This window comes from Ceratotherium simum, chromosome 10 (genome assembly GCF_057802395.1).
Source record: "Ceratotherium simum simum isolate JZ-2026a chromosome 10, ASM5780239v1, whole genome shotgun sequence".
Lineage (NCBI taxonomy): Eukaryota > Metazoa > Chordata > Mammalia > Perissodactyla > Rhinocerotidae > Ceratotherium > Ceratotherium simum.
The window spans coordinates 56,886,567-56,903,315 of NC_141909.1; the positions used below are offsets into that span (position 1 = coordinate 56,886,567).

Genomic DNA, 16,749 nt, shown 5'->3' on the forward strand with positions numbered 1-16,749 from the left:
TACCTGGTTTTTGTGCCCTTTTTTTCTTTATTGTGGTAAGAAACACATATAAAATTTACCATCTTAATCATTTTTAAGTGTACAGTTCAATAATGTAAGTCCCGTGTCATTTTGACATGTCCTCATCCTTCTTTGAGCACTTTCTTTTTGGCATAGAAAGATGTTTTAGACTCATCTTGTACATTTCTGTCTAAGCCCTGGAGTCAGTCATTTCTCTAAGGAGCAGTGGTTCCTTCTAGAGGAGAACAGTATTTAAAAACTAAGATCTGGATACCGCAGGTGCTCATTGCTGCTCCCAGGGCCTCTTGGGGCACAACTAGAGCTAGGAAGTGTATGCACACACACCCTTTTACATCTATATTTGTTTCTATATCTACATATATTGAAAATCCTGAATTTACACCAATATCCAATTCTAGTTCAACACCATAGGGGGTGCTCCAATTTTCTCCCTTTTCACATTTGTACCTCTTTTCTGAAGGTGAGAAACCTGATTCCTGTTATCCTTAAGATATTCACTTATTTGTTCAGACCCCTTCCCCCCCCCACCAACATGTGAATGTCCTCCTCACCCTGCTAGGGCTCTAGCACCCCTCATTAGGCTGCTACCTTTGCTGTCCTCCACAGAGACACTCCTCAGCCTGTTCAGTCTTCCATCCATTGTTCTGAGGCTGCCCTCTCCTCATAGGCATGCCTCCTTACCTCCACTCCATGTGGATGCCCTCACCCCACTAGGCTCTGACACACTTCTTGTTGAGCCATTCCTTTATGGGGGATGCCCTTCTTATCCCACTGGGCTCTGAAACCTTGCCCCAGGCTGCCCTCTCTACCCCAAGCACTTCCTCTCCACCCAATTTGGGCTGTGACCATGCTTCTCAACGCACTCTGCAGTTACTTACCTTGCTGGGCCTCACGTAATGGTTTTTGAGCTGAATTGTTTAGGAAGGGGACTTTATGAATAGAAATTAAAACAAAACAAAACAATAAAAGTCCCTGGAGAACAGTTAAAGGCTTGGTATTATTTGGTTGGTTTTCTTACCCCGGAAAAGGTGGTGCTTTATTGGCTATCAGTGATTAATGAAAAGTCTGGCTCCAGTGGTGTCAAATCTAAGAAGTATTTAAAAAGTGTAAGAAAAAGGAAAAACAAATGATTAATTAAAAAAAAAAAAGGCAAGAGGAACAAGACTGGAGTCTAAAGAGGTAGCTGTGTGATACTGAGAAATGGGCTCAGAGTAATGAAGGAGAAACTGCATGGTGTTAGGAGGCATTCAGTGAAAGGATGGGCCGGATGTTTACGTCATTCATGTCTGAAGATATTACTGTCTTTTACGATACTGGATGTTTATAATTTTAACCACAATTCATCATGGAAAGGGTGTATTTTAGTTGTAACGTAGAACAACAAAAGGTCATTTATACTTCACACATTCACACACCAACGCAAAAGAATATGTCATCCTTTTTCAGCAAAGTCAAGTACTGTATGATCTCACTCATAAGTAGAAGATAACAACAACAACAACAAACAAACACATAGATACAGAAATTAGATTGGTGGTTACCAGAGGGGAAGCAGGGAGGGAGGAGCGGGGAAAGGGGTGACTGAGCACATGTGTGTGGTGATGGATGGTAATTAGTCTTTGGGTGGTGAACATGATGTAGTCTACACAGACATCAAAATACAATAATGTACACCTGAAGTTTATATAATGTTATAAACCAATGTTACCTCAGTAAAAAAAAAAAGAATATGTAATCCTTTTAAAATAAAAGTCTTAAGTCTTCAAGGATTAATTTTTTTCTAGAAAATTAATTCATCCAGAGCTCATCAGTCTCTTATCATTCCAGCTAAGATGCCATTAAATTATATATATGAAAATGAAGTTGTCCTCCCCTCCTGTGTTCCCTAATTATATCTGGGTGATTTTCTTGTCACCCAGACTGGAAATGCCAGCATGATCTTCAATCCTCCTTTTTCCTTTGCTGCCCACTTCCAGTCATTGGAAGCTCTGGCAGCTTAAAGGTGCTGCTATACACTCTTCCTTGCGTTCTATGACTACCTGGTTCCAGCCTTCATTACTTTTTATATGGGTTTTTGCGTTAGTCCCAATTCAATTCAGTAAACATTACGTAAGTGCCTTCTGCATTTTTGCCTTTGCTTTGCCTACATCACCTCTGTTTTAAAGGTAGCTAAATTAAATGCCTCTAGAATCCAAGTTCAGGGGTGACAGGGAAGGGCCCCTAGTGAATTCAGTGCCTGCCTATCTAGGCATGTCAAGGGGATTGTTGTCATGCTGAGTTAGGGGCACACTATTGCCAAATCTTCCAGTCTTGTAAGAGAAGCTGGAGATTCATATTTTTATGTGAAATCTTAAAATTTTTTCACTTCTGTTCTGGATACTTCCCCAACAAAAAGAAGATTGACGTTGCATTTTAGTATCTGAAAGACTCTGAGAAGTCCTGCAGTAAACAAATCTGTTTAAGATTCTGGACCCTTTAGTCTGGCCTAAGAGGCTCTTTACCACTTGACTCCAGCCTACCTTAGTAAGAATATGCTAGATACCTTCTCATTTCTGATATTTAGTTGGATTATTCTCTTAGCCTGGAATGCCCCCTTGTTGTTGACCTCAGCTTGCACTCAATTCATGTTTTCTTAGCTTTCTTGTCTGTATTTCCATGACAGTATGTTGTACCTCTGTCATAAAGTTATCCTGTTTATAGTTGTTCATGGATTGGATCTGTCTTTCTTCATTAAACTGGAATCTTCTTGCGGTCAATGACCTATACTCATACTATATCATGCACTTAGCACAGTGCCTAGTGGATATGTAGTAGACAGTGACAGAGTGAATGATTGAGCAACTGAATGAAGGCAGACTGGAACTCAGCCTGGAGTTATGGAGAAACAGTAGTTTTCTAACTGGTCTTTATATCTGTTCTATATATATTTTCTGGTGCAAGTTTCTTGGAGCATATCTTTGTACTTCGTACTTATTCTTTTGTTCAAACAATACCTGTGGCTCTCCATTGCCTAAAGAATGAAGTCTGTCCTCTGTATTGTGATATTTAAAATCTTCCATGGTCTAGCCCCAGTTCTCCTTTATAGTATATCTCCCACTATTCCTTATTTTGCACTCTCCCTTCCAGCCAAATCTGATCACTTTTTCATGATCAGACTCTTCCATGGCTTTGCTCAACTATTTACTTCTGATACTATACTCTCATCTCAGTCTGTTGAAATCCCAGTACCCTTCAAGACTTAGCTCAGAGCTGCTTCTTTTATTGAGCCATTCCTTAACTCTTTTTTTTTTTTTTGAGGAAGATTGGCCCCACACTAACATCTGTTGCCACTCTTCCTCTTTTTCTTTTTTCTCCCCAAAGCCCCAGTATGTAGTTGTGTATCATAGTTGTAGAGCTGTAGCTCTTCTATGTGGGATGCCGCCTCAGCATGGCTTGATGAATGGTGAGTAGGTTTGCGCTCAGGATGCGAACTGGCGAACCCCTGGCTGCTGAAGCAGAATGCGTGAACTTCTACGCCACCAGGCCGGCCCCCCTTAACTCTTAAAATGGAAGAAATGATGTCTTACTATCTGATCCTGGCACACTGTGGGTCTCTTAAACATTAAGATTTATCTCTTTTTATAGTTATGAATGTAGCTTTTGTATCTTCCTCTGGTTGGGGACAGGGACCTTACATTCAGTATTTTGCATATAGTAGGTATTTCATACAGGTTTGTTTGTTTAAATTAGGCTGTTATATAGGGTGTACATTGATTTCATATTTGTAAAAAAGTAAAAAATATGTAATTCAAATACAGTGATGCACCACATAACAATGTTTCTGTCAATGATGGACCGCATATACGATAGTGGTCCATAAGATTAGTACCACGTAGCCCAGGTGTGTAGTAGGCTATACACTCTATGATGTACTCTCTGTGATGTTTGCAAGACGATGAAATCACTTTTTTTTAGTATATGTGCTGCCGAAGTGAGCACGATGAAATCACTTAACGATGCATTTCTCAGAACGTATCCCCGTCATTAAGTGACGCATGACTGTATACAGAAAACAGTCTGAAAGGATATTTATTGTACAAAGTGTAACAGTGGAATTATGGCTATTTTAAAACTTCTTTTGGCTTGTTTGTATTAATAATTAATGTTTGTGTTAATGTTTATATATGGGCATATATTTTTATAGTGGAAAAAAATTGCATATAACTTAAAAATATTATTGAATTTAACAGTTTTTGATCTTTAAGCTTTTGTTAGGTAAACGAAACATTCGGCTAGACAAAATAAATAGTAAAGTTTGCTGAAGTACTATATATCTGGTGTTAAATATGCATTCACATGCTGCTGAATGCGAAATATGCTCAGAAATAAAGATAAGAATTGTAATAAGATCATTATTTGTATAAAATATTATTAGGACAGGTTATAATAGTGTTAAGTGACACAAACTCATAATATCTAAAATACTCATGTGGGATTAATGTGACTTTTTTCCTATAGGATTACAAATAGAATAATTGAGGAGAGCCAAGAATAATTATTAATCTCTGTAAATGTAATATTTTATGTAAATATGAAGTGATGTTATTTCTTTGAGTGTTTAGCTTAGATTTGAAAAACACATGAAATCTAAATAATTTAAAATGTTTCCTTTTCTCTCTTTTAGGAATCAAGGAAGGACTGAGGTAAGATTATTTCTACGAAAATTTTATTTAAAACATGAGATTATTTTACTATGCATTAACAATAGTAAAGAGAGAGTGGTGTTTGCATTCTGGAAGACTCCACGTCAGACTAGTGGCTGGTGGTCAGGAACACGTAATAGTCTAAATGTACCTCTTGTCTGAATGAGTGGACTCCTTTCTAGTTGTTCGTTCTTGGCATTTTTCTACTTTGACCTAAAATATCCCCTCTCTCAGTACTATGAAACTTAGTGTTGTTTCAGTAATAACTTTAACATTATTTCAGTGTGGCAAAAGGCATTTGATTTGGATTTTTGAGGGTTTTAGGTTTTGACCCATTAAGTCCAGGGCTTAATTTGTGGTACCTATCACATAGTGGAGAGAGACTTAATGACTACTTAATCTTCCTGTGTGGTTGGGAGATCAGTGTTTTATAAATCCCTTTGATGTAAAATTTGATGTTCTTTTGGGGGATCTGGTATATAGTAAAAATCATTTTGAAAGAACACCGACTATGTCTTTTTATTCTAAACCTCAGTATTGAGTTATCTTTGTAAATATTTAGTTGTATTTGTTAAAATATTCAAAAATAAAACAGCACTATGTACTCATACAGTAGTCATTAAGACCTAAAAAAGAAATATATTCTCTGCTTATGGGAGTGTTTAAGCTTTCTTAGTAAATAGCTCACTTCCCCCACTTCAAGTATAATTGTTTTCTTAGTACTCTTGAACTCTTCACTCATTCAGCAAATACTGTTTTCCTTCTATGTGCCAGGTCCTTTGCTAGGATATGTATATATAATATATATATTTAAGGATATATATTTATATATTTAAGGATATAAATGTAACAAGACATGATCCTGTGACCTCAAAGACCTTTGGAAAGTAAATTTTATTCCTATTTTGGAAATAGAATTTCTTCAGACCAGAGAAGACATTTGAAAGCTGTCTATCTTTATAATGGATTAGCCCTATTATTCTGACAAATGGGAATAGATTCTCTTTTTATGACTAAGTATTAAGGATTTTTTGATCAAGTTTTAGAAAAATGTTAATAAAATGACTAGAAAAGATTAAATTTTTTAAAAAGTATTTGATTTATAATCAGAATTTCTATACAGATACTTTGAATACAAAAGTCTGTTGTAATAAGCTCTGGTTAATGTGTCTGTCTGTTAGGTGTCATTTACTTTGAATGAGGATCTTGCAAATATTCATGATATCGGTGGAAAACCAGCTTCAGTCAGTGCGCCTAGAGAACATCCATTTGTCTTGCAAAGTGTTGGAGGACAGACATTAACTGTATTTACTGAGAGCTCATCAGGTAAGTGGGAATAGTATTACTTAATGTGATTCCTGTACATGTTGTATAGATTTTCTATCTCAGCATACACTGTAAGGTCATTACCAAGGCTGTTTTCACCTATTGTTTTGTCTCTCTCTGCTATTCATATCCTGTTACTTCTCTGCTCTAAGTACTTTCCTATGATTGATGAAATTTTGGCTGTTACTCAAAGGGTTTAATTTCCATTTGGGGCATGAAGAAACAGAACAAAGCAGATGGAACAGTGTGGTGCATCAAGCTGTCTTTTAGGATGTTGAAGAAACAGTATTCTGAGTTTTGCCAAGATAAGGTCATACTTGGATGTTTTGGTAAATTGATATTCAGCAACTATAAGTTGTGTTTTAAAAAATAACTGCTTAATATTAGGGAATATTTTAGTCTGAATTTTTGCTCTTGTATGCTTTCTATATTAAGAGGGGCTTTTCTTTTTTTTTTTTTTTTTAAAGATTTTTATTTATTTATTTTTTCCCCCCAAAGCCCCAGTAGATAGTTGTATGTCATAGCTGCACATCCTTCTAGTTGCTGTATGTGGGACGCGGCCTCAGCATGGCCGGAGAAGCAGCGCGTCAGTGTGAGCCCGGGATCCGAACCCGGGTCGCCAGCAGTGGAGCGCGCTCACTTAACCACCAAGCCACGGGGCCGGCCCATAAGAGGGGCTTTTCAATGCATAGAGATTAATATCTTTTAATTGGTATTATAAATTTTTTGTGTTTGCTATCAGATATTCGAACAGTTCAGTGAATCAGGAGCAAGTGTTTCAGTTTGTGAATTAAATACAGAGGAAACTTTTTTGTGGCATATATATATATATTTGATTATTTTCATTGTTTCTTGATTTTAACCTTCACTGAATTTAGACTATTACTATTTAAAGTAGCGGGCCAACTCATTGCAATGGAGCTAATTTCTCATATCCGATTCAGAAAGTTTATTGTTGTATAAAAGAAAAAGATCTGTGCTTTTGTTGTATTTTCACTAAACATTACAAAGAAAGCTGTAAGAAATTATAGAATGTTAACAATGTTGTGTTTTTTTCTTTTTTTTTTTTTTTTGTGAGGAAGATCTGCCCTGAGCTAACATCCGTGCTAATCCTCCTCTTTTTGCTGAGGAAGACCAGCTCTGAGCTAACATCTATTGCCAATCCTCCTCCTTTTTTGTTTTCCCACCAAAGCCTGAGGAGATAGTTGTATGTCATAGTTGCCCATCCTTCTAGTTGCTGTATGTGGGACGCAGCCTCAGCATGGCCGAAGAAGCGGTGCGTCGGTGCGCGCCCGGGATCCAAACCCGGGCCACCAGTAGCGGAGCGCGCGCACTTAACCGCTAAGCCATGGGGCCGGCCCAAGAATGACATTGTTTTAAAAAAAGGAATATGTTCAGATACATTTTTTGTGGTGGTTCTTGGATTACCAATAGCTGCGTAAACTAATCTTAAACAAGTTAGTCTTTTTCTGTTTCTCCTCTGTGAATGTAGAATCTAACAAAATGGTCAATTATAACTTTTCTGTCATGTGGTTTAAGGTGAAAGATTTGTTTTATTGTGTTATTCTGATGCTATAATAATTTGTAGTGTAGTAGTATGGGGGGTAGAAAATGTTAAACACATGCGTTTTCTCCTGGAGAAGATTCAACCATTCAGCAAATATTTATTGTATGCTACATTGTGCAGGGCATAGCATAGGCACATTCAAGGAGTCTGAAATTTGTCTTGTGATTGATGGGATTTAATAAGACCTGTTGAACCTGTGAGGTTTTCTCTACTTTGGTGGTTGTCCCTGGAGTGGAAGAGGCATGGCACCAAGATGGTAAAAAGGAGGCAGAGCCTTGAAAAAAAAGTTTGAGGTAGGGAAATTTGAACTTCCTTTGTAGAAAAAGGTACCCTATTTCAGATTTAACCTCTTATTAAGTTGCTGATTTTTCCAAAGCATGGTTTATTCACTGGTACTTATACAAAAGATAGTGATTTAGAAAGCTAAGGTTTGTTATCCTCAAAATTAATCTTCCATTTTTAATCTTGTAAATCCTTTAGTTAGTGTCGTGCTCTTTTTGAACATTTTGTGTTCACATTTCTGGTTACAATGTACGCCAAAGTGAATATGGTATTATAAGGATTATCTTGGCAGGGATATGGAAAATATCAAGATTGTCATCCTTCTTCCGGAGTTTGGACAATATGTTCTTGCTTTGTAGATCTGTGATAATACAAATGCAGGTCTAAATTGCTATTAGGTGGTGTACACTATAAGGGAATTTTTTGCTTCTTAATCTCATTAATCATTTCTGTTTCATGTCATTGTTCCTTGACTCTCTTTGCACCTTTCTGTGCTTTAATTTCCTTATTTGTGGAATGGGGATAATAATTATTTACATTTATGTATAAATATGAATATATTTAAAACAGAACAACATTTGGTACATACTAAATGCTCAATAACTCTTAGCTGTTATTACTATTATTAATATTAGATCTTATTTTTAAACACTTTAGGTTTCAGGTTTAAGGCATGTGCATAGCTCTTCCTGGGTGTATAGCACTTGATAAAATTCAGCCAATGGGAATTTTTTTTTTTTTTTGTGAGGAGATCAGCACTGTGCTAACATCCGCCAATCCTCCTCTTTTTTTGCTGAGGAAGACGGCCCTGGGCCAACATCTGTGCCCATCTTCCTCCACTTTATATGGGACGCCGCCACAGCATGGCTTGCCAAGCAGTGCGTCGGTGCGCGCCCGGGATCCAAACCAGCGAACCCCGGGCCGCCCCAGCGGAGCGCGCGCACCCAACCGCTTGCGCCACCGGGCCGGCCCCCCCAATGGGAATTTTTATATCAGTGTTTTTTGATTGCCTCAATCACTGAGAAAAAAGCTTTCCAGTTGTTATTGACGGTTTATTTTCTTTTCTGAGGAGCCTTACATCATTTGCTATTTCTACTCATTAGCATCAGTTCTACAACTGGGTTTCTTGGACGTCTGGGAAGTCATAAATAGCAAGGGCTGTGTGACTGCCATGACTTATTTAAAATGCTGGATATATATGTATATTAGCATGTTTTTCTGTAGGACAGGACCATAGCTTTCATTGGAATCTCAGTGGGGTCTGTGACCCAAAAAAGCTTCAGAGTGACCGCTCTAGTGTTACCTTGGTTGGTCGTGAACCTGCAAAGTATAAGTAACTGAGCCATTTTACATTGAAATATACACGAGGCAAGCATTATCTTGAATATTTTTACATTTTCCCTCAAGCATAGAACTGTACCTGGTTATAAAAAATTGCTTTTCTAGGCTCTTCATTTCTTTTTAATAGTGTACGGGTCTGTAAAACGTAGACTTTTGTAAGAAAAATTAAAACTTCACTTGAGTTCAATGTATTAAGAGTTTAATTTTAATAACTTTATTCCTTCTGTTAACATACTTTTGCTGGTTTTTGAGAGACTCCTTTTGAGCTAGTTTTTTTAATGATTGAATTCTACATATTTGAGTATCTTTGGAGAAGATGGGATTAGAGGGAACTGATATGTTTTACAATGCTTTCTCCTTAATTAAAACAGTCTGCATTTCATGAGTGTTTTATGAACACAATTAATTTGTTTCTAGTTGAATGTTCCTGTCTGAGAGAACATGTTTTATTTTTAAGAGCTATTTTGGATTAGCCCTTCTTCCACCTCCACATTTCTCTATGAAATTCTAAATAATCTATTTCTCTGGTAATTATTTTCATGGGGATCTGTATTAGCTAGTACCCTTAACTAGGCAGAAATGCCTCATATGTTTAGCCTTTATTTTTTGCCCCTTTGGGTCTTTAGTTTATATTTTTATCGACTCTTTGTTAATTAGATAATTTCTATTTCTTTTGTCCTTCGCATCCCTACCTTTGTTGAAGCTTAGGTTTTCTTCTTTATAATTGCCAATTCTAGACTAAAAGTTGTTCATTCATCTGTTCAACAGATATTTTTGGTGCTAGGCCCTGTGCTAGAATAAGATTAGACTCCTGTCCAATTGGGCAACTCGTATGTGAAAAAATAATTGTTACAGAAAGTGCTCTAATGGAGCTATGTACAAAGAAGAAAAAAAACGTATGTACTTTGCCTTAAGGAACTGGGAAAGGCTTCAAAAGTGGAGATAATATTTGAGCTGGACCTTGAAGTATATGAGTAGGGTGCATTGAATAGGAGGAAAGAAAGTGAAAATAAACTTCATTTTTCTTGCCTTCAAGTATCCTATTCTTCTTCACTTTGCTTTCTCCTGTCTGTCGTACTCTGTCATATCTATCTAAAATCCTTTAAATAGTCCTGGTTAGATCAAAGCAAAAAAGCTCAGTTGTGGACTTCATAGTCTAGTTTAGAAATGAAAAAGTTTGAACTAGTGCAATGGGAGTGGAAAAGAGGGATCCTGTTCTAGAGATAGCGGTGGTTTTGACAGCTTTTGCTAATAAATTGACCGTGGGGGAATTGGATGAGTGAGAAATCTAGAATGATTTCCAATCTTTTTTGGCTTGAGCATCTGGATGAATGGTAAAACCATTACTGAGTTAGAAAATATTGGAAGAAATGGGCAGGGTTAGAGCTGGATAGAGGTTAGAGCGATAGAAACATGATGACCTTTTTGCTGTAAATTTTCATTGTCTTTGACCACTCTGTAGCAGTTCATTAATTCAACAAATTGATACTTGTGTCTACTTTTTGTAGTCCCTCTTTTATTTAGGCTTGGGAGACTTTAGTGAGCAAAATCTCAGCCTTAATGGTGCTTACATTTTAGTAAGAGGAAACAGCAACAAACAATAAACATAACAAGTAAATTGTATCACAGTTTAGAAGGTGGTAAGTTCTCTGGGAAAAAAGCAGGAAGTGGGGTCAAGAGTACTAGATTGATGGTGGGGCTTGCAATTTTAACTGGTGTGGTCATCGTGGGACCGGTTGAGAAGATGGGATTTAAACAGGGTCTTGAACTCGTTTAGAAGAGTTAGCTTTGTGGAGTTAATTAGCCAACTAGGAGTTTTCAAGGCAGAGGGAACAGCAAGCCAGGCATGTTCCAGGCATAGTAAGGAGGTCAGTGTGGGTGGAATAGATGGGCAGAGGGGACGAGTAGTAGGCTGTTAGGCCAGAGAGGAAGGAGGTTGGTGGCAGCAGAGCATGAAGCAATTTGTAAACCGTTGTAAGAATTTTGGATTTTACTGAGTGAAATGGGAAGCCACTGGAAGGTTTTGAGCAGAATAGTGATTTGATCTGATGCTGTTTTAAAGGCTTGCTCTGGCTGGCAGGTTGAGAAGAGACCATCAGGGCAAGTGTGGAAGCTGGAGGCTATTGTAGTAATCCAGGGGAGAGATGGCAGAGACTTGGACCAGAATGGTAACAATGAGAAAGGTCTAGTCTCAACTGAAGTCATGTCTCATCTTTAGTTGTCTTAACAGACAATCCACTTAGATTTCTTATCACCAGAAACTCAGAAGATACGAAATCAAATTGATTTCTCCATTCCTTTATTCTCCATATCTCCCTATTTCCGTCACTGATACATCATTCTTCTGTTTTCTTGGCTCTAAGAATTCTTAGCCTCCTCTCACTCTCATTCATCAGTTGTCTCATTTGGTCATTTCTGTAGTAGAAATCACACATATACATTTCTTTTTTTTTCCTCTTTTTTGTGAGGAAGATTAGCCATTGCCAATCCTCCTCTTTTTGCTGAGGAAGATTGGCCCTGGGCTAATATCTGTGCTTATCTTCCTCTACTTTATATGAGATGCCGCCACAGCATGGCTTGACAAGTGATGTGTCAGTCCGCGCCCGGGATCTGAACCTGCGAACCCCAGGCCGCTGAAGCAGAGCGCACAAACTTAACTGCTACGCCACTGGGCCGGCCCCCATTACTTGGTACTGCTTAGTCCAAAGTGGTCCTCTGAAAACTTCACCCATCCTCTCCACCTTCCTCTAGTCCAATCTGCTGGAATCCCTTATCTTTTACAATAGCTTCCTGGCACCTGCCTCTGGTTTTCCTCTGCCAGGGATTTGTTTGCCTTTTTTAGTCATAACCACCCTTACCTTTACTGCTCTAGCCTTTGTTGATTCTTCCTTCTCTGGCCTCATATGGCAGTAAGGACTCTAAAGATACTTGGCCCTGTGGTAACATCTATTGCCAAGCTTCCTCTTTTTCTTTTTTCTAAGACATATGTCTTAGAATGTATTAGTTTGTATTTGAAGAAAAATGTGTATCTATGGGACTGCTCTTTGAAGCTGCCGAATTACTAGTCATTTTGGAAACTGAACTTATATTGTAGAATTTATAATCTGTTGCGTGAACTTCCTGCAAATGTGGTAAATGAAGCATAAATAAAGGTAGTGTTCTCATTTTTAAATGTTTATGGAAAGCATTAACTTGGTGCATTCCCCCCCTTTGTTGAGAATGGGATATCTGTTATATAATTTTCAGAGGTTTGAATTAAGCTTTATATATATGTATGTGTGTTTATTAGCGTTCAAACTACAGCTGTTTTTTTCTTCATTGAATTTTTTTTTCATCACTGCTTTTGAACATGAATTACACCCTGTTGCCTAAATTATCACCATATGCTTATTACTAGTTGCCATGCACCGAGATTCTCTGAGATTTTATTTAGATTTATCCATCATAATTGTAATTATTTTGTATCACTTTAGTGTTGTGGTTCTCAAACTTTTTGGTCTCAGGGCCCCTTTATACATTACACGTTAAAAGAAACTGGGCCCGGCCCCGTGGCATAGCGGTTAAGTGCACGCAGTCTGCTGCTGGCAGCCGGTGTTTGGATCCCAGGCGCACACTGATGCACCACTTGTCAAGCCATGCTGTGGCGGCGTCCCATATAAAGTGGAGGAAGATGGGCACGGAAGTTAGCCCAGGGCCAGTCTTCCCCAGCAGAAAGAGAGGAGGATTGGCATGGATGTTAGCTCAGGGCTGATCTTCCCCACAAAAAAAACCAAACAGAAATAGCATACTTATTTAAGAAAAAAACAAGCCCTATTTTCCAAAAAAAATTACTAGGAAGAGTGGCATTTTGCAAATCTCATTAACGTCTGCTTAAAAGACAAGCTGAATTCACATATTCATTTCTGCATTCGGTCTATAGTGATACGTTATTTTGGATGAAGTATCTAAAGAAAATCTCACCTCTTACAAATACGTAGTTAGAAAAATCAGGAGTAATTAATAGCATTTTCATATAATTGTGGATAATCTTTTGATATTAGACCAAAACTCTACAAGTGGTAGTTTCTTAAAGGTTTGTTGCAATATAGAATCTGAAACTTTACCAGTGCGCTTTTTATACCCTGTTACATTGAAATCCACTGGTTTTATCTTGTACTTTGAATGGATCTTTTACCTCATATTGTGCGTCCATCATTTGGAGAATATTGGTTCACTGAGTTATGCAGTTCTTCCACATCTTGACACATTTCCTTATACAAATATCAAAATTTAGCATTCATTAACATCATTGATTTAATCAGAAAGTCTTTCAGTATTGGAGAGCTGTCAAGCTTGTGGTGGGTACAAGTTTTTCAGAACTTCAAATTTTCATTTCAAAGGTTGAACTTTATTAATGGCAACAAATACTGTTAGTTGTTTCTTTGAAAGGGTGGGCTTATTGCGTTCATTTTTGAGAAAAAATTTTAAAGATATCTGGTCATAATAATTATAGTTTGTCTCAATCATTCTTTCAGGAAAAAATGATCTTCCATGAAAGAAGTAGCTAGTTCAGCTCCCAGCTCAATCACACAAATGCTTTTCTTTGAGACAGGCATTCTATGTTGGTATCTAGCAGAAGTGCTTTATGTGTACTTCCTATTTGGTGTCACAGAACATTAAAGGATTTGTGTCAAGGACCAAAATTGAATAAAATATAATTCTTACTCCTCATCAAGGACATTCTTTTTTTTTTTTTTTTTTTTGGTGAGGAAGATTGGCCCTGAACTAACATCTGTTCCTGATCTTCCTCTATTTTGTATGTGGGACACCACCACAGCATGGATCGATGAGTGGTGTGTAGGTCTGCGCCCAGGATCTGAACCTGCAAACCCCAGGCTGCTGAAGTGGAGTGTGTGAACTTAACCACTATGCCTCTAGGCCAGCCCCCATCAAGGACATTCTTAGTGAAACTGGCTTTTTTTTTTTTTAAACTGTGAGTGTGAGGTGGTAAAGAATGCAGTTTGGTACAGTTGGGTACCACTGCCTTGACTTGTAGTGGCCCCAGAAGTTTTACCTACTATTGTTTTTGCACCATCAGTGCAAATAACACAGTTGAAAAAGGCAGTTGAATATTTTAATGAAAATAGTTTTGACCTTGGTGACACCCAGATGATCTTGAGGACCCCCAACGGTCATACTCTGACAGGGTCATAGATCATACTCTAAGGAATGCTGATTTAGTGTGTTGTAATGAGAAAAAATTGCAGGTTCCAGTTTGAGATGTCCTGTGGTGTATCGAACCCTTTGTATTGGCTGTAGCCTAATAGAGACACCTCTTCCCTCTAGTGCTTGTTAGGGCAGCATCATTCATTGCAATGGATTGTACACTTGTTTCAGTGTTTGTAGCTGGTATTGAGTATAGTACCTATATTTTTACTGGATTTGAACCTCTGTTAAACTATTTCCTTTAAGTATTTACTTATTACACTTATATGTTGGTGTATAACCTGCCTTCACATATACTATTTTCTTTAATTCTCCCCACAATCCCAAGAGGGAGAGACTTTTAAATTAAATCTCCAGGGCCGGCCCCGTGGCTTAGCGGTTAAGTGCGTGCGCTCCGATGCAGGCTGCCCGGGTTCGGATCCCGGGAGCGCACAGATGCACTGCTTCTCTGGCCATGCTGAGGCCGCGTCCCACATACAGCAACTAGAAGAATGTGCAACTATGACTTACAACTATTGCTTGGGGCTTTAGAGGAAAAATAAATAAATAAAAAAATTAAAAAAAATAAATAAATAAATAAATTAAATCTCCATTGTGCAGATGAGAGAACAAAAGCTCTAAGAGAATGTGGGACTAGCCCCTCTGTATTTCCTCATATTTAGAAATACATTTTTAAAACAATCTTTTTAAAATAGGTAACAGAAATGCTGCTAGGTCTTCCTGGGTAAATGTCTGCTTACTGAGCTCTGATGAATTCTTGGCAACTCCAGGTTGTCTCTTGCCTCCCTGCACTACACGTGCAGCCATCTCTAAATCCCATGCACTTGAGCAACCACACCCGGCTTTCCAACGCTCCCAGTGAATTATGTGCAAAGGCCCCTGTGGAAGGAGTAAGGAGCTCTGTTTTTTGCTGACTGTAACAGCCATGCTACTAAATATTTGGAATCATACTAGTTTCTGGCAATCTTATACTTGTGAGGAAGAGCAAACTGAAACAAAAATGTATGACTTTACTGTTTTGTATATTTCCTGAACTGCCACCAAGGTTTGTGGCTGACTGCAGAGGTTCAGCTTTGAAGTTTACTGCCAACTGCCTGAGCCATGTCTACTCTCTGAAAAACTAAACCTAATAGCAGAAAATGTTCCTTTATTCCTTCATTCAGTGGCTGGAAAGAGAGTACAAGGCATGTTTATGCATACATACCTGAATATGAAAAGAGTATAAATACGTGGTTGGTGCTTTAATAATCTGGGATGAGGGTGAGAAGGAGAAGAAGAAAAAACTGGAGTGTAAGGGTAATATTAAGGTTTGGAACCACAGGTTAAATTCATTAAAACTAATGATTTACTCTTCAGTTTTTTTATAATGAAATATTTCAAGCCTATAGAAGAGTGTAGAGAATAGTGTAATCTGTGCCAAGCAGCTATATTGATCAGTGTTGATATTTGTCATATTTTTTTAAAGGAAATAAAGCATTTTAGCTACAGTGGACATTCCATTTTTCTTTTTCCTGGTCCCACCCCCACCTCTCTTTCCAGAGATAACCATTGTCCAGGAGTTAGTGTGTATTATTGTGACTCATTGTGATGAGTCTGCAATTGCCTACAACAAAATCTTTGCAATTTAACTGGAGAAAACCAACAAAGTTCTTTAGAGATGGTTTAGGCAGTGTCCTCCAAATTTCTAGCAATTACAGTGCTTAGATTGAGTAGAGATTTTTCAGTGTAGGGTATATCATGACAAGCCCTTTTTTTGTTTCTCTTGTTTCTTTAGTATATGAATGGTTAAAAATTTCCTGGAATTTTAACATAAATTATGTGATCAAATGTAATTATTAATGAAAAACTTAAAAATTCAGCCGCATGTTTTCTAGTGAGAAATACTGAAGGATCAGTGAAGAGTATAGGGTGAAAGATGTTTGAATTCTGTTTCAGCCTTGCCACCCATGCATATTTGTTTTGGTAATGTAGTCTTTTCTATATCTGTATTATAATAATCACACTGACAATGTCTTGAATATAAATTAGGTAATATTTATAGTACTGTTCATCAGAAGAATTGATCTATAATTTATGCAAGGAATATGGCACATTTTTTTTATCAGTTTTAGTCATTGCTGTGACTTTATTAAAGTAATCTAAACTTCCAGTTGTAGTACCCATGAATTCCACTTAAATTTCATTGCCTAAAATTTACTCAAGTTTGGGTTATGATTTCTATTAAATAAATAACTTTATTTTGGACCTCTGTTTTCTGTATATCCTTGTTTGTGATTTTTATGGAGAATATCAGAAAGCATCATCAAGTGTTTACCTTTATTACAT

At 37.5% G+C, this 16,749-nt stretch overlaps 1 protein-coding gene across 1 annotated transcript in view; it reads left to right on the forward strand.

Annotated features, from left to right (window-relative positions):
- GTF2F2 (general transcription factor IIF subunit 2) overlaps positions 1 to 16,749 on the forward strand; it is a 138,817-nt gene that overhangs the window by 19,768 nt on the left and 102,300 nt on the right. Inside the window, exons 3-4 of the mRNA XM_004433636.3 lie at positions 4,685 to 4,703; positions 5,885 to 6,029. Of these exons, the coding sequence (XP_004433693.1) occupies positions 4,685 to 4,703; positions 5,885 to 6,029 (164 nt within the window). The remainder of the gene's footprint in view (positions 1 to 4,684; positions 4,704 to 5,884; positions 6,030 to 16,749) is intronic.